The sequence below is a fragment of the Tetrahymena thermophila genome (genome assembly GCF_000189635.1).
Source record: "Tetrahymena thermophila SB210 genomic scaffold scf_8254813, whole genome shotgun sequence".
Taxonomy (NCBI): Eukaryota; Ciliophora; class Oligohymenophorea; order Hymenostomatida; family Tetrahymenidae; genus Tetrahymena; species Tetrahymena thermophila.
The window spans coordinates 73,063-95,930 of NW_002476569.1; the positions used below are offsets into that span (position 1 = coordinate 73,063).

Consider the following 22,868-nt stretch of genomic DNA (forward strand, 5'->3'; position numbering starts at 1 on the left):
AATAAATATATAGGGTTACCAGTTCAGTATTTCTAACCAAATAAATACTTTAGAAATGATATTATTTTAAAGATTAAATCAAATAAATTTAATGACTAAAATAAATTGATAAGGAAATAGTTACTTTATTATAGATATCTATCTATATATATTTTTCTTAAATTGTGAAAATAAATAATTTTGTTTAGACATTTTTAAAAAGTTGATATCTTTAAACACATAAATGCATTACATTTAATAATATTTTTTAATATTTGTAAAGAATATATTTATTTATCTATTGTCAATTATAGTTTAGATAATTATTTTTCATTTAAGTTCTGGATATGAGTTATGTTAGTAGAATTGAATATCATCGTCTAACATTTTCATTACATTCAAGCATGTTTCTTCTTTGTAAGGAGGAGCAACAACTTAAACATTTACTGGAAGACCTTCAGTATTTTACTTCATGTAATGGTCTAATCTTTTTGTAGCCAATTCTCTTGTTCTTGAATTATTGTAATGTTGTTCTTCTTTCAAAACTTTAGTTACTGGTAAAACACCTTTTCAAAATAGTAATGATTATTTATAAACATAATTATTTCTTTAAATCAATTAGTTAGTAGAAGTAAGTTTTTAAATAAATATTTAATTTTATATTTTACCACAAGGGAAATTCAAAAAGTTCCATATGAAGGTATAAAGACTAACAGGGGCTGAGTCAATAGAGCTAGAATGAGGAAGAGCAGGAGCACCAAATGAAGGACAGATAATTGCTTCAATTTCATGATCATCGAACAATCTTAAATATTCAATCTATAACTTATTTATGTTATATTATAATTTATTAAGTTCTTCTACTTTAAGTCTATTGGAATTGGGTAATAGCTAAGCAAAAGTTTTTTCGCCAATTAAGTAGAATATAACTGTTAAAATTCTTTTTAAGATAACAGGTGTAGAGGCAAAAAACTCAATAGTCATATATTCTTTCACAAAATCTATTTATAAACAAATAAAAATTAATATGTTTTGCTGTTTATTTAAAGATAAATTTCATTCTAATTTGATATAGTAGGTATATTGATTTTTATTAATTTTTAAAAAAATTAGAATTAATTTATATATTTTTCAAAAATTTAATAATAATTTATTTTATTTAAAAAAATTACCCTCTTTGCTTAATAAATCTTTCATACACATTAACTCATCTGATAATAAGAATTAAATAAATCCATCTCTAATTTACTCTACGTTTGGTAAAGTTATTTCTACTAGTTAATGGCCTTAAGCTCTAAGCTTTTCTACTGAGATTTCTACAGCTCTTTGATTAGCAAGAGTGCAATCAAATTCTTTAAGAGTCTTAAAGTAACCAAATCTTCTTTGTTTTTAATTATTATTGAGTTAGGCTTCATCAATCTACATTAATGGAAAAAATGTGTCTATCTCTTGCAATTTAAACTTTTTTAAATATTAAGGATCACTCAACTATCTAAAGAATAAGATCAAGTCATCAACAGATTTACAAATAGGTCCAGATGCGCACTAATTAAATATATATTAGTAAAAAATTGGTTTAATAGCTAGTCATTACTTAATTATCAAAAATGTTAACTAATCATTTTAATAACATTTTAAATTAATGGTTTATTAATATTTATTTTTATTACTAAAACTGTTTTTTATCCATTGAAAGGTTCTGAATAAAAAGTATGTCCTGACATAACGCTTCTTTAAGCAGTTGGCTTCAATCCATATACACCACACATAGCTTTTAATTAAAATGAAAAAAAGATGTAAGTCAATCTTTATAATGTTTGTTTAATTTAATAAATTTTAAACAAAGTAACCAATTTTTTTGACTTAATTAATTAAAAAATTTTTTATCATGCCTATTAAATCTGAAGATTACTGAGTAAATTAAGACTTAAAAATTTTTTTAAAGCAACATCAATGATAAAATAAAAACTATTTCAAATTTTATTGAATTAGCTGTTTCTAAAATAGATATTTTAATGTTCAAATATTTTCAATATATTATTTCTTGTATCTTAAGTTAATTTATTGTTATTATTATTATTATTTTAACATTTACCTGCAGGAATTCTAATAGAACCACCTATATCACTTCCCATTCCACCTGGTGACATTCTAGCAGCGACTGCAGCACCTTCTCCACCAGAAGAACCTCCTGAATATTTAGTTTTATCCCAAGGATTTAAAACTCTACCATAAACTTCATTTACAGACTCATAAATCATACCCGCTTATGGAACATTTGTACGTAAAAATGGAATTGCTCCTCCAGATTTTAAAAGCTTAGCACAAAATCCATCCTCTTTTGGAATATGATCAATTCTAAAAATAGAACCAACTGTAGAAGGATATCCTTAAATAAAATAAATAAATTATGTAATTAAATATTTTGTTTTCAAAATAAATAGTGAGGGATTTAAATTTAATCTATTTTTTATATTTTTTAAAGTCATATTTAAAAGAAGAATAGATTTTCAATATTATTTTAAATAAAAAATAATTTCCCTCTTTTAAATATTTTATGTAATAAAAAATACCTTTTTCATCTATTGTTTCTTTCATAGAAATAGGAATACCAAACAGAGGAAGTTAACAAAGAGGAGAATTTTCTTTTCTAAGTTTATCACATTCTTTAGCAGCTTCTATAGCTTCTTTGTACTTTAAATGAGTGATAATTCCATATTCAACTCCATATTACTAAGCTCTTTTTGAAAAAATGTTAACCAAATCCTCACTGGTTACAGATTTTGCTTCAAGCATTTTTTTCAAATGAGTAATGTCACTATTCAATACTTTGTCTATGATGTCTTAGGTCAAATTTGGAGTAGGAATTTACAAATTTTTTAAGTTTTGATTCCTCTCTTGGATAAAATTTCTCACTTTTTTCTTTTGTATAAAGATTTTGACTTTTTTTATTGCAGAACGCAGAATATAGGACCCAATTTTAAATCCTAAATAAGCACCCATTAAGTAAGTTACATACTTAACAGGAATTTATTTTTCAAGCATATTACTTAAATCGAAATTCATGTTTTTTTTTTGTTCTAATAAATATAATTAATAATTTTTTTTAATTAATTATTTTCAAAAAGGTAATTGATTTGTTTTCTTATTTTAATCGAGTAAGTCGGGATTAAGATTTTCAGATAAATTTATTGTTAATAATTGCGTATTGTTTGTATTACTAAATAATATATACAAATGACAACTTTATTAAAATTTGCAATTATTTATATTAAACAAATTACATTAAAAAATTTAACTTGAAATTGATTAAAGATTATATCAGTCTCAATTTTCGTTACTTAAATTCTGTAAAGGTAACAAATTAATATTTTTACTTACTCTACTTAAGTAACTCCTAATAAAATGCTAAACAACTAAGAATCATTTTTAGTTTCTCTTTTTAAATGAAGGTATCATTTTCAATCAATACAATTTTTTAAATATTGAATAATATTCTAACACAATTCAAATAAAACAGAATTTAAAATAATTTCTTATATCTTAAAGTAAAACATATTTTTTTTACAGTAAATTTATGGAAGTAAATAAATAAATTTATAGGAAGAATAAAAAGCTTAATTTTAATATTAAATTCTAATGGATAAATTATTTGCGTGTCTTTTAATCAATTTTTAAGAATCTATCAAAAAAGTTTGTTTTTACAAATTTCAATTACATAAAAATTATTTAAAAAATTGACTTAGTAAATTCAATCATATTTAATCATAATGATATCTTTGATAAGTATATTAAAGTAATCTAATTTAAGTTGTATGTATTTATATTGCTAGCCTTTAAATAAATTAACACTATTTTCACTAATCACCACATTTAAAAGTAATTATGATCTTTAAGATGTTTGTATACATATTTATCAACATTTTTTCTTTTTTAAAAATGAAATCAAAGATATTTATCATAAAATCATTCGTTTTTTATCAAAATATTTAAAAATAAATTATTCATTAAAAATTAATATTTCAAATTTTTAGGGTTTAACTCCATCAAAAATATTTTTTTTAATTTAAAAATGCCTAATCAAGAAGAATTTGAAAAAATATTACAAAAGATGCTTTTTTTGATAAAGTTAACATTTATCTGACAGATATAGCCTGTAGCTTTGATTTCTTCCTCTTAACTTAACTCTATGAAGGAGATTTATGTATTCTACCACATGTAGTTATAATAATAATATATATGTTAAATTAATTAATGAAATACATATTTTATATATTTATAAAAATACAAAATTAATTATCTTATATTAAAATGTTCACCTTATTTTCTATTATTGTTAAGATCTTATTTCTGAGTGAGCTATATCCATTGATAATTGCTTGGTAGGTTTTTTTTAAAAAAAATAAAAGTGGTTTAATTTTTTTAAGAATGAAGAATTATAAAAATTGATAATAATTTAATTAAATCATTTAAAAAGCTTTTAAAAAATAAAAAATTATGTAAGACAAACTTTTATTTTAGACTAAATTAAATTATGTGTTTATTTATGTTATTTCAGCTGAAATAAATATTTTTATGAATCATTTAAGCTCTGGATAAGAATTATGCTTGTAGAACTATATTTCATCATCTAACATTTTCATCACATTTAAGCAGGTCTCTTCTTTAAAAGGAGGAGCAACGACTTAAATATTAACAGGAAGACCTTCAGTATTTTAACTCATATAAAAATCAACTCTTTTTGCAGGGAGTTCTTTATTTCTCGTATTTTTTAAGTGCTATTCATCCTTAAGTACTTTTGTAACAGGTAAAACACCTATTTAAATCAAATAAATAATCTTAATTAAGTACAAGTTAAATTATTTTTTTATTTGCATTATTAAAATTAAGTGTAAATATTGCATAATATTAAAATGTGATTACCGCAAGGGAAGTTGATGTAATTCCAAATATAAGTGTAAAGGCATATAGGAGTAGAATCTACAGAACTTGAGTGAGGAAGAGCAGGAGTTCCAAAAGAAGGACAAATGATAGCTTCAATTTCGTAATCATCGAATACCCTTAAATATTACTATTGCAAAACACTAATTTGATATTACAACCTATTGAGCTCCTCTACTTTTAGTCTGTTTGTCTAAGGAAGAAGTTTTGCTGTAGATTTTTATCCTAAAAGTTTAAGTAAAAAGCTGAGAACTCTCTTAACTCCAGCAGGTGTTGAGGTAAAGAAATTTATAGGCATGTATTCCTAGATAGTATCTAATTATTTTTAATAAAAGATATTATATTTTTATTTTAATTCATCAATAAATAAATAGCAAAAGTATATTGTATGGAATAAAATTTAGCATTTAGATAGTGAATTTTTATAAGGCCTTCAATTAGATATTATTTGTTTTTTTGTATTTAATGCACCAAAATTAAAAAAAAATATTTCAGTACTATTTTTACCATTTGATTTCATAAAAATTAATTAGTAAATTTTTAAAATTTTAATAAAATTTATGGAAAATAATTTATTCTTTTTGTAAAAAAATAAGAGATAATTATTTTGATTGTTTTTTTAAAGTTGTAGTAAATTATATTTTAAATTCTACCTTCTTGACTTAGTAAATCATAAATGCCTTCAAAGCCATCTGCAACTAAGAATTATATAAATCCTTCACTAATTGATTCAACATTAGGCAAAGTAATTTCTACTAGTTGATGGCCTTAGGCTCTGAGCTTTTCTACTGCTATTTCAACAGCTCTTTGATTAGCAACAGTGCAATCAAATAATTCTAGAGTTTTAAAGTAACCAAATCTTCTTTGTTTCTTATTATTAGTAAGTTCAGCTTCATTAATCTATTGTAATGGGAAAAAAGGATCTTTTTCAAATAATTTAAACTTTTATAAATATTGAGGATCGCTTAACTGTCTAAAGAATAAAACTAAGTCATCAACAGATTTGCCAATAGGTCCAGTTGCACACTAGATTTATTGATAAAAATAAATATGATACTTAATTAAAATTCAGATCATAAATAATTTTTTTTAGTTAATTAATATTTTTATCTTACAAGTACAGTTCTTTATCCATTAAACGCTTCTGAGTAGAGTGTATGTCCAGACATAATCGTTCTTTGGGCAGTTGGCTTAAATCCATATACTCCGCACATTGCTTTTAAATTAATTTGAAAAATTAATTATTAATAATCTTCCTTAGATGCTTCAACACTCATCAAAAATTCCAAATTTAATTAATCATATCAAAAAAAAAATCAAATTATTTATTCTACTTGACAAGAATTATTCAGAATCAAATAAAAAATCTTTCAGATCGATTGATCAATTTTACAAAAGATTTGAAGTGAATATATTAGAGAAACAATGAACAATATCTGATTAATTTTTAAACAAAAAACTAATTTAAAATATTTACCAGCAGGAATTCTTATAGATCCACCAAGATCACTACCCATTCCACCCGGAGACATTCTAGCAGCAACAGCTGCTCCTTCTCCTCCCGAAGAACCACCTGCGTATTTAGTTCTATCCCATGGATTTTAAACTCTTCCATAAACTTCATTAGCAGATTCAAAGAGCATTGCTGCTTATGGAACATTAGTACGCAAAAATGGAATTGCACCACCTGATTTTAAAAGCTTAACACAGAAGCCATCTTCTTCAGAAATGCGGTTTATTCTAAAAGAAGATCCTACAGTTGAAGGATAACCTTTAAAAAAGAAAAAATTATTAACACAAAAAATTGAAGTAATAAGAAAAGTAAATAAATATCTTCATATGAAAACAACAAGTTTTTGTAAATTAAATTATTGTTTTTAGAAGAAATTTATTTTTGTAAGCAATAAATAAATACCTTTTTCTTCAAATGTTTCTTTCATAGAAATGGGGATACCAAACAAAGGAAGTTAACAAAGAGGGGAATTTTCTTATCTAAGTCTATCACATTCCTTTGCTGCTTCAATAGCTTCATCATACTTTAAATGTGTTATAATTCCATATTGGACTCCATATTGCTATACTCTTTTTGAATAAATGTTGACTAAATCTACACTAGTTACTGTTTTTGCTTCAAGCAATTTTTTCAAATTAGTAATATCACTATCTAATACTAATCTTATGACCTCTTCAGATAAATTTGGAGTAGGAATTTTTAAATTTTAGAGATTAGCATCTCTCTGTTAAATAAATTCTCTAACCTTCTTCTTTTAAATTAATATTCTAACCTTTTTAACAATAGATCTCAAAATGCTTGAGGTCATTTTTAAACCCAAGTATGCTCCGACAGCATAAGCAGGATACTTCAGAGAAATTTGCTTTTCAAATAGTCTTCTAATTTATATCTCCATTACTTTTTTTTGCCTTACTAATAAATAATTGAAATTTTTTAATTATTTTCAGTTTATTTAAAATGGGTTTATTTTTCTTTTAATATTTAAAGATTAAAAATGATATAAAGAATATTCTTTTCTATAACATTATAAGTTAATTACGTAATGTTTATTTGTTAGTATGTCATTCATTATAATCAAATTTATATTTCTTTCAGAATCTTTTTAATCTTATTTTATTTTTTTATGTATTTGTTTGAGCTTCCAATTTTAAAAACGTCAATTTCATTTAGAATTTACTCGCTTAACTATTATACAAAAGACAGCTTTAATATTTTTTCATTTTTTTTTAAATTAAATATTTTTCATGATATCAAATAGATAGTAATCAAATTAATTTTTTGTGTCATCTTTCTTAAAATAATAAATAAATAGATCCATATCTTATTTTTAATTTCAATATACCAAAGCTTTTATTATTTTGTTTCTCTCTGATTATCAAAAAGGTAGTGTTAAATTTGGGACTAAAAGTTTGTAAATTACTAAATTTTAAAATCTTGTTTCACCATATATCAATAGATGTTATAGTAAATAAATATTTAAATAATGAAATATTTCTTAAAAAATATTTCAAGTATAAATATCATAATAAAATTTATGGAGCTATAAAATAGGAATAATTTTTAACATGTAAAAATACTTTCATTTTCTAAAATTATTATTTTTTAATTGACTTGCTTAATTTATCAATAAATTCATTCTAATAAAAATGTATTAAAAGGGTTATTGACTAGTTTAACTTTGATTAATTTTAAACCAAAAAAGAAATAGGTTTTTATTTCTTTTTCCATTTATTTATTTGCTTGCTTTTCGTTCTGTTTTTTATTCTAAATTAACGCTTTGTTTAAGGTAAAAATTTTCCTTTATCAAACACTTTTAGATGCTTCATCAATCGATGACGAAATTATAAAGTGACGATTTTTTTAATGTTTCAATTTACTTTTTAATTTAATTTAACTATGACTTACATAAATTGATACACGAATTACGATTTAAAATTTAAGAGTTTTTTTTGATAAAATAATTATATAAAAATTAAAAAATATTCAATCAATCCTTTTCAACAATTTCTAATTCTTTTTCCTCTCCTTCTAGTGAAGGGAATTCAATTTATTTATAAAACTAGACACCGTTATCAATTATTTTCATAACATTCAAGCAGACTTCTTCTTTGAAAGGAGGAGCTACTACTTATACTGCTATAGGAAGTCCTTCTGTTTTCATTCTCATGTATTTGTCAATTTTTTTACTTATAGAGTCTTTAACTCTTGCATTTTCATAATGCTATTCACCTTCTTCTACTCTGGTTACAGGTATAACACCTATATTTTATAAATTTAATATTTATTTTCTTTATTTGAATAAAGCATTTGTTTTACCGCATGTGAAGTCAAGTATATTCCACATAAATTAGTATGCAACTATATCAGCAACATCAGCTGATGAACCATGAGGTAAAGCTGGAGTAGCATTTGCAGGGCAAATGATGGCTTCTATTTTATTCTCATCAAATACCTTTAAAACTTCTTTTCTTAGTTATAAAATTTAGTAAACGACTGCCTTGTAATCATGAGAATCTATATTCATATCTGCTAGTATGTGGTCTTTTAATCTTTTTTCACCTAAAGCTCCCATTAAAAAGGCTAATACCTTTTTCATTGAGTTTGGAATACTTGCTAAAAAGTCTAGCATTTGATATTCATCAAGAAAACCTAAATATTAATAGAAAAATAATTAATTTATTAAATATATGTGTTAATTTATCAAAAAGGTATTTCTATGAAAAATAAATCAAAAATTTATCTTAATTTACTTTCTCCTTTTAAAATATCTTTTAAATTTTGCATGTCATCGCTGAATGAGTTCTATAAGAATGCATGAATTATCTCATTTTGTTTGGGTATTTCTACTTCTATAACTTCATGTCCTAAATTTCTAAGTTTTTCTATGCTAATATCTACTGCTCTTTAGGCTGCTAAGCATGAGTCTATCACTTCGAGAGTCTTGAAGTAACCAAATCTTCTCTTCTTTCTCGAGTCATTCAAAGCATTCTCATCGATAGGAAGTATAGTTAAATTAGGGTCAATTTGACTTATATTAAATTCTTTTAAAATATTAGGATCACAAAGAGCTTTAAATAGTAAAATAGTATCATCCATTGACTTAGCCATAGGTCCAGCGCAAGCCTAAATAAATAGTTTTTAAATAAAATGAATATTTTCTTTTGTTTCTATATATAATGTAGTTTAAACATATCATTTATATTCAATAAAATATATTTTCCACCTATATGTATTTTTAACTCTCATTCCATCTTTTTTTATATTGACAACACATTTTTTACATTTATGGTATATTTATTTATTTATCTATTTACATAGTATTTTGCAAAAAAATATTTGATAAGATGTTTTTGCTTTAAGAGCTCTTTTGAAGAAGCTTAGGTTACTATTAATGAAGAGTGCAAATTTTTTGAATATTCAGATAAATATAATGAATTAAGTTTTTATTTTATTGGTAGAGGTTAATTTGTGGCTTAAACAACATTTTAATACATTTTAATAAGGTAGAAAAATGAATTACTTTGTTTATTGTTTGTCCATCAAAAGCTTCTGAGTAGTGAGTAAGACCATTAATTACACATCTTCCAGATGTAGGTTTAAATCCATAAATACCGCACATTGCTTTATTCAAAAAATACAAATAAAAATAGTGCTTCAACATACGTTTAATATATTACCTGCTGGGATTCTTATTGAACCTCCTTGATCACTACCTAAGCCAATTGGGCATAGTCTACTAGCGATAATGGATGCTTCGCCTCCTGATGAACCTCCTGCCATTTTGGTGAGATCCCAAGGGTTTTTAACTCTACCATAGATTCTATTGACAGATTCAAATGTGAAGCAACACTAAGGCACATTTGATCTAACTAATGGGATGGCTCCAGATTTACGCAAAAGTTAAATGATAAATCCATCTTCAACTGGAACATAATTCAAACGCTAAATGCATCCTACAGTAGAAGGATAACCTGAAAATAAATATTTGAAAAATAAATTTTCAATAGCAACAAAATCAAATTAAACCTTTTTCGTCGAAGATCTCCTTTATTGAAATAGGGATACCAAATAAAAGGCCTTAGACAAGAGGAGACTTTTCTTTTCTAAGCTTGTCACATTCCTTAGCCTTCATGATTGCTTCCTCATACTTAAGATGCGTAATTGCTTCCAATTATGGATTAAACTATTAGCATCTCTTGGCAAAAATATTGACTAAATCTTCGCTTGTAACTTTTCCTTTAGAAAGAAGTTTTTTGATAGAAGTGACATCTTCATTGAGCACCTTCTATAAAGTATCTTAATCTAAGCTTGGAGTAGGTATCTAAAAAGCTTAAAGCTAATCATCCCTATTTTTTCTGTATAACTTAGCTTTTTTTATGAGTAATGAGTTCCTAATCTTATGATATATATAAACTATTAGATTCCATATTATTTTAAGGGCTAAATAAGCTGCAAATAGGTATGCTAACTGCAAGACACTGAACTTATAATTGACAATCTTTTCAAAGAAAGATTCAGAGTGCCCGTTTCCATTTGTCCCTGGCGGTACATTAATATATGGGATGTCTTTTATTGTCATTTCCTTCCTAATTATATAACCTATTTATATTTATTCTGCGTAATATTATAAATTTTGCTTTATAATTTAAACAAAAATCTTACAGAAAAAAATAAACTTTATTAACAAGGAATTGCGAATTTATTTAGATCAAATACTAAGTTAGATTCCTGATTTGTTTGATATCTATCTTCATAGCTTGAATAAGACGTTTTTGATTACAAGATCCTTTCTAATAACTAGATAATTAGTCCTCATGTTTGAATTAATTTTTCACCAGAATTTACTCTCTAAAAAGATTAAAAAAATACACATTTTTAATATATATTATCCTATGAAGATAAACAAATATGTTTAAATCTAATTAAATTTTACTAACAAGTTAGTTTGCCAAAAAAACATAAGAAAGTTAAAATTAAATCAATTTAAAAAATCATATTTAAAACAAATTTTGAGCTATTTTTAAAAAAAAATAAGAACAAAGTTGTTTAAATTTATCAAATAATTTAGCGATAAAATTATTGTTTGTTTTTATATTATTTTATTAAGCTAAAATTATTAAAAATTTGAATTAATTTTTTGATGAAATATGAAAAAAATTAATTGAATTGATTATTTTTTTTAACTTCATTTTAAATGAAAAAAGATATTTAGTAAATTCTACACATTCATTAAAAGAAATATTTAAATTAATTATTTCAATTTCATACAGGTAATTTTCTATTTTTATAGAATTAAACTTTATTATCAATTTATTTCATTAAATTTAAGCAGAGTTCATCTTTATTAGGAAGAGTAACAACCTATACATTGACAGGAAGTTTAGCAGTTCCCTTCATATTTTCATTAATAACCCTAGTCATGCTATCTTAAATTCTGCTATTATTGTAGTGCTATTCATCTTCATGAACTTCAGTAATTGGCAACACACCTTTTTTAATATTTTAATTTATATTTAAATTAATCATTCATTAATTTTTAATTGGATTTTAAAATAACTCTTTTTTCAAAGATTTCATTTTTCTTTATCAAAATTATTTAAAAACTATTTGTTATCAATTTGAAGAAGTATTTTTTTGTTTAATAATTTACCTGCAGGGAAGTTGAGAACATTCCAAATGTACAAGTAGGAGGTTGTCAAAACTGTTTTAGCAGAAATTGTGTGCTTTAATGCTGGAGCAGCAAAGCAAGGAGTGATAATTGCCTCTATATTTTAATCTTCCAAGTATTTTAAAACTTGCTTTTTCAAGATTAAAATTTCATCTGACATTCTTAAATAATCTTCTGCAGTAGGCTGCTACTTCATTATACTAAGTATTTTATACTTTCTAGTTTCTCCAACTAATTTCAACAATATTTCAAGTGCTCTTTTTAGGAATTTTGGGAAGTAGAGAGGAGCAAGAGTAGGTTTATAGACTTCAACATAGTCTATTTTATTAATAATAAATTTTATTGAAAAAACTGAAATGAAAGATTCTGCTAATAAATAAGAATAGTAAGTACCTTCATCTCCAAGCTAATCTTCAAATCCTTTTAAATTATCTGATGAGGTTACTTTAAAGAAAATATAAACAAGTCTTTCAATATTTGGTATTTCGATTTCAACAACTTCATGACCAAGTTCTCTAAGAGCATCAACAGTAATTTAGACAGCTCTTTAATTTGCTAAAGTAGCATCAATAGGTTCCATAGTCTTGAAATATCCTATTTTGAGTTTTTTAGAAGTCTACTCATGAAGCAGTTTCTAATCAAAAGGTACATACATCTAATGTAGCAAAGATTCATAAAGTTTCATATTTAAAACCTCTTTATTATTAAGAGCTTCCATGAATAATATGCAGTCATCCACACTCTTAGCTATAGGGCCAATAGAAGTCTAAAATTTTATAAAAGAAATTAATAATTTTTTAATGAATTTTATTCATTAAATTGTAAAAAAAGTAATACAAAAGTGAAATTTTTATTATTTTCATCGTAAAAAATGTGAATCTTATTTAAAAAATAGCAATAAAATTTAAAACAAATACTTAAAAAATGGTCAAATGATTATTTAAAATACAATTTTTTATAACTAAAATTTTTTATTCATAAAGGATTGGTTTTTATATTTGGTTAAAGAAATTTTGAGTGAAATTAAGAAACTTTAAAAATTAAAAAGAAACACTTTCTTTCCAAATCAATAATCAAATCTTTACTAAATTTAGAAGAAATAGTCAAATAAAAATTTAATCAGAGTAACTAACTTTTATTCATATTAAAAATCATAAAAGTGAATTTTATGAATTTCATTTGAATATTCAAAGTAGATTTTTATTTAGATTTATAAATCATAATAAAAATGAAATGTAAAATTATCTCATAAAATATTTTAAAGATATTTATGAATGATAAAATTCTATCGTAAAAGTAAAAATTATCTTTATTAAAATTTGATTTAGTTAAATTGTAAAATAAAAATGATTAAAGAAGAATAAATTTTACTCTAACGTTTGTCTCTCCATTTTATGTTTTAGAGTATCTAGTTAATCCTTGTAAAGGAATTCTTCCACTTGTTGGTTTGAAGGCGTAAATACCATTGAAATCTGTTTAAAAAGTAAAATTAGAATTGCGTAAGGGTTAGTAAATGCGTCATACAGCTAATAAAAAAATAATCAATTTTCAAAAAAAGATTTTTTGTATTTTTGTGGTATTTGTAGATGCATAAATCCTATCTAAATTAAGAGATAATTTAGATTTGAATTTTTATCTATTTTAATCTCAATTCTTAATTTAATTTCATGTTTTCTTGGAGTATTTTTGATGAATTTCTAAAGCAATTTCCAAATTGATCACATCAAACATTAAGTTTAATTATAATAATAATAATAAATTACTTGCAGGAGATCTTATAGAACCGCCAAGATCTGATCCAATACCTATTGGGGAGCATCTTGTTGCTACACACACAGCCTCTCCACCTGAAGAACCGCCTGGATATCTAGTTTTATCCCAAGGATTTAAAGTCCTACCATAAATTCTATTAGCACTTTCAAAGCTCATACCCAATTGAGGTACATTTGTCTTGACAAAAGGAATACCTCCAGACATCTTAATAAGTTTGACTGATAAACCATCTTCTTAAGCAATATAATTTATTCTATTTATACATCCTACAGTAGAGGGCATTCCTATTTCATATTATATATTAACCATTTTAAAACTAAACAAATAAAGCTAAAATAAATAAATGAATGAATGAATAATTTTATATAATTCATCTAAAAACAATCATATTTTCTTCATTTCGTTACTTGAATTATTTTAAATGTATTTTGCTATTTATTTGATGCTAGCTAGAAACATTTTTACCAAACTAACTACATGCTTATATTAATAATAATGCAATTGTTTTTGGAGGAGTTAAAGCTAAATTTCAAAACTTATTTATTTTTTACCTTTGACATCAAAGAAATCTTTAATTGAAATGGGAATTCCATATAATGGCTTTGTGTCGACTATATTGAAGTCTTGCAACCTTTGCTGGTCAAGTTCTCTGGCTAGTTTTATTGCGTTTTCATAATCGAATTCAGTAATGCAATGGAATTATTTCAAACCTATTTTTCTACATCTATGACTGTAAATGTTGACAAGGTCTTCGCTAGAAACTTCGTTTTTCTTAAGCATTTCTTTCAATTGAGCTACACTCGAGTTGAGAATTTGATCCATTTTTTCTTGAGTGAAATTTGGCAAAGTGATTTTTAAAGCCTATATCCTTGCTATTCTGTCTGTATTATATGAGACAGTCTTCTGAATAATTCTTCTGTGCTTTCTGTAGTTATTCAGAATCTTAAAAAGCTGCCATACGGCGCCTACACCAAAGACTATTAATTCATATCTGATTCTTTACTTGACAGTGAATTAGTAGTTGAGTATTTTTTAAACAACACTTTGAGCTTAAGTGGATGACATGAATAGCTTGTTAGTTTAAAATTATATCAATCAATTAATTAATTAATAATTAATAAGTAGATTTTTTAATGTTTTTAATAAAAGATAATTAAAAAGATATCTTATTTCTTTGTTATTTATTTATTACTAAAAATCTTTTTTATTAATCTTCGTTTTTGTTGCTTTTTGATGTGATCAAATATTTTTTATTAGTAATACCTAAATTATATTGTCATAAATCATCATTAAATAAACTATTTGACATGCTTTAGATCTTATTAAATTTGATTTATGTTATATATACAAATATGACCTTTATTTTTACATATTTGACAAATAAATACGTTAATTAATTAATCCATACTTAATTTAATCAATACATATCTTAGTTAAGTAATATATAAATACCATATAGCCTCGAACCAACAAGTATTTTTAATTTCAAAATGGCTTTCGCTTACTCATAATTGTAGTAAATAATAAATTGGTACATTTTCAATTTTTAAACTCATTTAAAAAAATAAATCGTACATTATATTCATTTAACTTTTAATATATAAAAATAAATTTATTTAAATTAAAAATTTAATTATTTACATTTAAATTATTATTCAAGTTTCAAAAAAGGATATTAAATATATTGAATTGATTTAGTGATTCTATCAATCAATAATTTTTACATAAAAAAATACTGAGATGGAAGTGATTAAATAAATAAGAAGAATATAAATTAAATAAACATATTGTAGATTTAAAAATGTAATAAATATTATATAATCAATTCAATTTAAAAATTTTGCATCTTTTTTTAATAATTAATTAATTAGCAAATGAGAATTAAATAACTTAAATTTCTTTATTTTAGGTTATTAACTTTATTACTTTAATACAAAAATACTTAATCAATCAATTTATTTTTTTAAGGATTTTTGCTAAAATTATTTATAAAGTTATCTTTATTAATATAAATGAAGGAAATTATTTTCAATTTAAATAAATTAATGAGTTTGAATAAATTTATTTTGTACTTAATTAAAGAATAAAAAATATATAATCTTTAGCAAAGCAATAAAGCAAAAAAGCAAAAGTGCAAACAACTACAGCTAATAGCAAAAAATGATTACTCACTGATAAAGCAATCGATGTTTTGATAGTATTGATAAAATATGTTAGCTACTCAAGCAGCCAAAGCTCCATGCAATAAAATACATCATAATTAATTTTGTTCATTAAGTAGAAGTTTAATTAGATATTAATTAATATAAGAAAGTTAAAACACTATAAAAATAATTCAAATATTTTCATTAAAGTGTTAATTTTTATTTCACAGAATTAAACTATTCATTTATTTATTATCAATTTATCTCACTAAATTCAAGCAAATTTTATAGTTATTATTAATTTTTACTATGTATGTATGTAGATATTTAGAGCAAATTAAACAGCTCTTTTAATAGATTTATAAATTATCTGATTATTTTTTATTCTTAATTTATTGTAATGTAAATATAATTTCTTTTATATATATGAGAGTTTTTTAAACTGTTTAAAATATTTATGAAATTTATATATAGATAGATATTAATTATAACAAATCATTATTTTAAAAGTCTTGAAAAGATAATTGTATTTTTAATTAATTAATCGATAATGTGTAACCTGCCTTGCCTACCTGCTGGTAACTTGAGCATTTTCAGGATGTGAAAATATAAATTTGTTAATACTATTTGATCAGAAATTATATTCTTTAAACACAGAGTAGCAAAGCTAGGATAAATAATAGTTTCTGTAATTTAATATTACAGCACTTACTTACATTTTATATTAAAAAATTTAATATGAGATTTTAAAATATTCTTCTTCATTTTATCGTAACTTCATTCGACTTATAATTAATTAATTATATGTATTTTAGCTCTTCTACCAATTTAATAAATTTTTGAAGAGCAATCTGAAAAAAAATTTTGGAAATAGTTTGTAAGTATTTAAAAAACTTTTTTAGTTTAGTATAAAAAATTGTTAATAATTAGATTGTTTGATTTGATTTGATTCGATCTCTTAGTAAATGTATATTATTAACAATCTTAAAATTTAATTGGATTTAAATTATACTTTACTTCAGTCAGTATTAATTATGATACTTTAACTAAGTAATTAGAGGAAAAACATAAAAGTATATTTTAAATTTTGTAAATTTTTATGGTATTTTATTTGTTTTTTTATTATTTTAATTTAAATTAACACACGAACATAGATAGATAGTCACATTTAAAGTTTTTTATAAAGGGTACCAATATAATCTTTAAAAAAATGATAATTTTTGATTTGAAAATAATCTGGTCAATTTGTTTATATCTGAAATTTTTTTAGTTCTACTTTTTTTATTTAATATTAATTTTGTTTAATAGGATTTAATTTATATTATATCTTACTTATACAAAAATAAACAAATTAATTAATTAATTAATTAATTCATTACAAAAAGTAAAATTAACTCATAAAAATAGATAAATAATTGATATTCATGTAAGAAAAACAAACACTTAAATGTAATGTTTGTAAATAAATACTTAATTAATTTTAATCTTTTTTTCTTTCTATTTTTAGATTTTTAATTTATTTTTTTTTGAAAAGCAAAAACAGTTTATTTTGAAAAAAAATGAAAGCTATCTAATTTTTTAATTTCTACTTTATGCTATATGTTAAGTAAAATTAAGTTACTTCATCAATTCAAATAATTAGAAGACAATCATTAAATAAAGAAGAAAATTAATCCTAATATTAACTTATATTGAATTTTTATTTGGTCTATTTTTATTTTTTTTTACCTTAAGATGGATGAACGGATGGATTCACATATTTATTTTATTTAGAATATACAAATTACTAAGGAAAAAGTTAACACAATAATAAATTATTGTACAAAACTTATAAAAAATATATTTATAAATTCCAACTGATTAAATAATAAAAGAGGAAAAAGAAAGATTAATTGATTGATTGATTAATAGAAAAATAATAATATAAAAAACAATATCAAATAACATAAACGCAGGCTAAATATTAAATATTTTTTTATTATTATTTATTATTTTATTCAATCATATAATTTATTTTAATTCTTATATAAATACTATTTTAACAGAAATTAACAAACCTTCTTTAAATTCTCATTTCATCTAAGCTATTTATTTATTTATTTACTTACTTACTTACTCTCTATGAAATATTTTTATTTCAAAAATCAAAAAAAAATTCATCAATCAAGTTTGTTAAGTCTAAAAGGAGATAGCTAGATAGATACTAATATTTATAGATAGATAGAAAGATAGATAGATAGATAGATAGATAGATAGATAGATAGAAAATTATATTTTATACATTTAAAAAACTAATTAAATTTAAAAAAATATTTATGAAGATTCAACAAACTCCTGAAGCATTTGCTATTAAAAAAAGCTACTTAGGTTTTGCCAAAGAAAAAGTTAAAGATTTTAGTTATTCGTTGACTTCTATTTTAATGTAGCTTATTAATAATTATCATTCTCCCTTTCACTTGTTAAACAAGTTTGATTAGTTTGATATAATTTAACAATTCTACTATATTTTCATGCATGATCCAACTATTTACTTTATTTATTTATTTCTTTAATTTTGGATTGAAATTAAAATTCATATAATTTGTTGCATAAAACGAAAGCAACTTCCTAAGCTATTTAGATTAGCATCATGCATATTTTGAGTTGAATAGTAGAAATTATAGATACCTTAAGATGAGTTTGATATAATGCGGTTAATTTTTTACTCTTTCAAATTTCATTTATTTGATTGCTTTTTTATTTAATCCATTAAAATAATTAACTAATTATATATGTATGTATGAAATTAATTATAATTAGTTTTAAAAACTAATAAAAATGGAAGTAGAATAAAATCTACATAAGCAAAAAAAAATTATTAAAGTAATGAAAGAATTTCAAAATTTATTTAAAATTTATTTGAGGATAAATGAAAATATTTAAATTTCTTATCCATCCAAAAAATAGATTGATTGATTGATTAATTGATATAAATAAACAAATTTTTAAAATAAAACTGATTGATTTATCTGAGTAAAAAATGACCTTCATAACTTAAATCTAAAAATTAAATTTTATGGTAAAAACAATTTAAAACAATTTGAAATGAATACTTTTATGTAGATGGATTCTTCATATTCTAGCTCTGCATAATTAATTATTCTGATTTAACAGATTTAGTTCATAAATTCTTTTGTTTTGTTTGGTGTCTGTTTATTTAAATGTAAGTAAGTAACCTTTAAAATTCTTTATTTTTTTCTTTCTTTCTTTCTTTATTTATTTATAATTTACTTTTCTTAACTTTTATTACTGAGGTAGAACATATTTTTAAATAACATAAAGTATTTAAATTTTATTTAGCTAGCTTGATTTTAAAAAAATAATATTTTGTTCTAGTAGCTATTAAAATATTTAAAACGAATTTGATTTCCACTTAAATTTCAGTTTTTCAGTTAGTAAAAATTAAGAGTAATCAATATATATAATCAATTTCGTTTAAATATCCATCATCAAATGTTCTTACAATAAATTAAGGAGAGATTAATTTAACTATATATTAATAATGACCAAAATAAAAAATCCGCTCGATTGTTAAATAATAATAATCTAAATTATTCACTTGAAATAAAATATTTCTAATTACTATTTATTGAATCCACTAAATATTCACAATTTTTAGCATATTTCCAAAAAAGTAGATATTTATTTCATAGATCATTTTTATATAATAATATTAAAAATAAATGGCATCAAACTTCACTTAAACATAAGAGAAAGACTAAGTTACAATATTCTTAAACATTCTAAATATTGATTAAACTATCTAGGCATTTTAAATTAATTAATGCACCTATAAAATAATACTTTTGACATTTTATTTTCTATTTGATTTCATTTATATTAACTCAATTTATTACAAAAAAATTTGTCTTGCTTGTTTTTATTTAAATCTCAAAAAAGTCAAAAAGTAAGTACAGTTATTTGCTATAAAAAAAATCAAAATAGATATTTGAAAATTACTAAGTAGAAATTAGCCTTAGTTATGATCCAGCGATGCTAAAAATAACAAAGAGATGGAAGAAATATTTATTTAACAAACATAAATCATTATAACTCATAGATATAAAATTATATTTAAATTTACTTCAACAAATATTATCTGTTTATTTAGTTAGTTAGTTAATTAGCTAGTTTCATAAAGTAGAAATAAATTACTCTAGCTCTAATATCTCTCTATCTATGTTTGTATACATATTTCTTAATACATAGTTAGAGAAAATATACTTAGAGTCTAAGCTAAATCGCATTCAATGAGCAACTTTAGAACTAAATTTGTTACTAATAATATTGATAACACATTTACTTAAAAAAAATAATAATATATTTGCAGAAATACATTCTTTGTTTTCGTTTGTTTTATCTAAATAAACTGAACTTAAAAAAAATTTCATATTTAAAAAAACATTGACATAAATATTTCTACTAATATCTGTGCAGGCAATTATATTGATTATTTTTATTTAAGATATTAGGAGATAGGCTGAGGTCAAATAAACCATTTATTGCATTCTCAACAATGCTTCATAATATATTACAAATTTTATACATAAAAAGGTTTTTGGAAAGTAACCGCTTGCTTAGTTAATTTGACATAAATATCTCAAAGAATAAGTGAAGTAGTACTTATAGCTAGCTATAATGACTATATTTTTTGAATTAATTTTCCAAAAATTGAAGTTAATAAGTATTAACTTTAAAGAAAAGGGTCATTTTTTTATCAACAGAAACAACTCTACTAACTTATCTATTTTTAAAAAATATATATATATATAACTTAACCTAAATAAGTAGATTAATATAATAATAAAATCACAAACAACAAATCACTTATTGGAACAATTAAAAACAAACATAAAGCTAGTGTTTAAAATTGTAATCAATCATATTCCTTATAGAAATTAGATTTTGATAAGTATTTATTACTACTTTTATTCAAAATCTTAAAGAATGTTTTTGGTTTATTTTTTTTGTTTGGTTCAAATAACTTACTTAAGGATATAGAAAAACAGAGTAATTAAGAGTAGAATTATTATTAATCTTCGATTTAATTAACAATCATATGTAACAAATATAAAAATACAATCAGAAGAATAATATTTATCAATCATTATCATTTATTAATTCTTCCTTTTATAATAAGCTATTTATTTGTCTTTCGCATTTTTTTATTTATTTATTTATATTTTTTTGATTTTTACATATTGTTAATTTTCTTTATATAATATTTGATAATTAATTAATTTATTAATTTATTGATTGATTGATTTATGTGTTTGTTTGTTTGTTGTTTGTTTGAAAGATAATTAGGTCTTTGTTATTTTTCAGGCTGCAATATACTTTAAATAAATTAATATAAAGACATTCAACTAGCTTTTAAAAGCATCTTTCTTCTGTAGAATTTATTGGAGTGGTATTCTTTGCTATGAGAAGGGAGAGACTTTGTTATTTTTTAATTTAGCAATCTTGGCTGCTTGAGACTGTATTTGAAAGAGCTTTAGACTACCTCGTTTTCGTCTTAAGACGCTCTTTTTTCATAATCATTGTGGTGAGACAGTAGATCATCACTTGAATCTCTTTCTTTTTCTAATTATTAGATAGTAGTCGTCTACGAGCTGCTCTTGTCTACTGTTGACGAGGACTCCATCATTTAAACTAGCTTGTTTTTGCGCTTTGCTAGAGATTTCTTACTGTAAAGAAGTATTTCTCCCTTGCATAACCTGCAGCTACAGGCATTCTGACATGCGTAACAAACCCAGCAACCTTCTTTATAAGAAACATGATATACAAACCCTGCATCAAAATTCTCTTGGATGCATTTCTCGCAAAAAAAGTTGCGACAACGAGTTTTAGTGCATTTGGCTAGGTTCTGCACTGTCATTTAGCATAAGTGGCACTCTGATTTCATTATATTTTCAAATTTTTTGTAGCAATGTTATAATTTTTATCTTTATTTTTAATCAATTAATTAAGAAATAAATAATTAATTAATTAGTAAAAAGGTAAAAAATTGCTTTTTAATCCTCTACTTTATTACTATTTTCTTATTATTTCTTAGAAAATCAAATATTAATTAATTATCCTACACCTAACTCATTCATTCACTCAGTCAGCTTTTCTATTTATTTATTTATTAATTAATTTACTCGTTTCTCAAAATAAATTGTTATTCATTTTTATAAATTTACCATGAGTAGATGTCTATGTATGTGTAAATATATATATATATTTGTATTTATATTTGTTTGTTTGTTTGCTTGTTTGTTTTTTTGTGTGTATGTATCTTCAATTTCTATTTTACCTCCAACTATTTTTATTATATTTTATTAGTTTACTCCATTCCAAATTTTAAATCTTAACTAACAAATTTCCCATCAGTTCAGTTGATAAATGTTTTTATATTTGGAATTAGAATTTTAACAACAAAATTTGTGTAAATTATGAATTTTTTCTTACATGTTTTGTAATCCAATTGAATTTAGAGCAAAATAAATCCTTTGTGTTTAATTTTGTATTAATTTAATTAATTTTTTAAGCATTTTTATAAATTTTCTATATCATAATTAATCATACTACATAAATTATAATCTAATTTATTTTTATTAACTATTTGCTATAAATAGAAACTTTTTTTATTACCATTTAAATTTATAATTAATGCACAAAAATAAAATTAATATTTTCTAAATTGCTCTAATTTTTAAATTAATTTGTTCAAAAATAAATATTGAAATGAAAATTTTGCAAAATTTTTGAAATAAAAATATTTTCATTTAAATAATTGAATAAATAAAAATATTATTCACTTAAAATT

At 22.7% G+C, this 22,868-nt stretch overlaps 5 protein-coding genes across 5 annotated transcripts; all 5 read right to left on the bottom strand. All coding sequences in view use genetic code 6, as the record gives it.

Annotated features, from left to right (window-relative positions):
- Positions 1-309: 309 nt before the first annotated feature.
- Positions 310-3,045, bottom strand: TTHERM_00361380 (amidase; the record flags this gene model as incomplete). Its single annotated transcript, XM_001007348.3, has 6 exons — positions 310-545; positions 648-980; positions 1,152-1,524; positions 1,650-1,750; positions 2,075-2,368; positions 2,553-3,045. 6 exons carry the CDS (start codon positions 3,043-3,045, stop codon positions 310-312), a joined length of 1,830 nt encoding a protein of 609 aa, XP_001007348.1.
- A 1,514-nt stretch (positions 3,046-4,559) lies between these two features.
- Positions 4,560-7,328, bottom strand: TTHERM_00361390 (amidase; the record flags this gene model as incomplete). The annotated part of the gene is made up of 6 exons (XM_001007349.1): positions 4,560-4,795; positions 4,903-5,235; positions 5,574-5,946; positions 6,036-6,136; positions 6,398-6,691; positions 6,836-7,328. 6 exons carry the CDS (start codon positions 7,326-7,328, stop codon positions 4,560-4,562), a joined length of 1,830 nt encoding a protein of 609 aa, XP_001007349.1.
- Positions 7,329-8,420: 1,092 nt separating this feature from the next.
- Positions 8,421-11,012, bottom strand: TTHERM_00361399 (fatty-acid amide hydrolase; the record flags this gene model as incomplete). Its single annotated transcript, XM_001471052.2, has 6 exons — positions 8,421-8,692; positions 8,750-9,082; positions 9,184-9,556; positions 9,954-10,054; positions 10,111-10,404; positions 10,460-11,012. The coding sequence occupies 6 exons, from the start codon at positions 11,010-11,012 to the stop codon at positions 8,421-8,423; spliced, it is 1,926 nt and encodes a 641-aa protein (XP_001471102.1).
- A 683-nt stretch (positions 11,013-11,695) lies between these two features.
- Positions 11,696-14,939, bottom strand: TTHERM_00361400 (fatty-acid amide hydrolase; the record flags this gene model as incomplete). The annotated part of the gene is made up of 6 exons (XM_001007350.3): positions 11,696-11,922; positions 12,084-12,419; positions 12,495-12,867; positions 13,473-13,573; positions 13,865-14,158; positions 14,426-14,939. 6 exons carry the CDS (start codon positions 14,937-14,939, stop codon positions 11,696-11,698), a joined length of 1,845 nt encoding a protein of 614 aa, XP_001007350.2.
- Positions 14,940-21,419: 6,480 nt separating this feature from the next.
- TTHERM_00361420 (hypothetical protein) lies at positions 21,420-22,151 on the bottom strand (the record flags this gene model as incomplete). Its single annotated transcript, XM_001007352.3, has 1 exon — positions 21,420-22,151. The coding sequence occupies one exon, from the start codon at positions 22,149-22,151 to the stop codon at positions 21,420-21,422; it is 732 nt and encodes a 243-aa protein (XP_001007352.2).
- Positions 22,152-22,868: the final 717 nt, after the last annotated feature.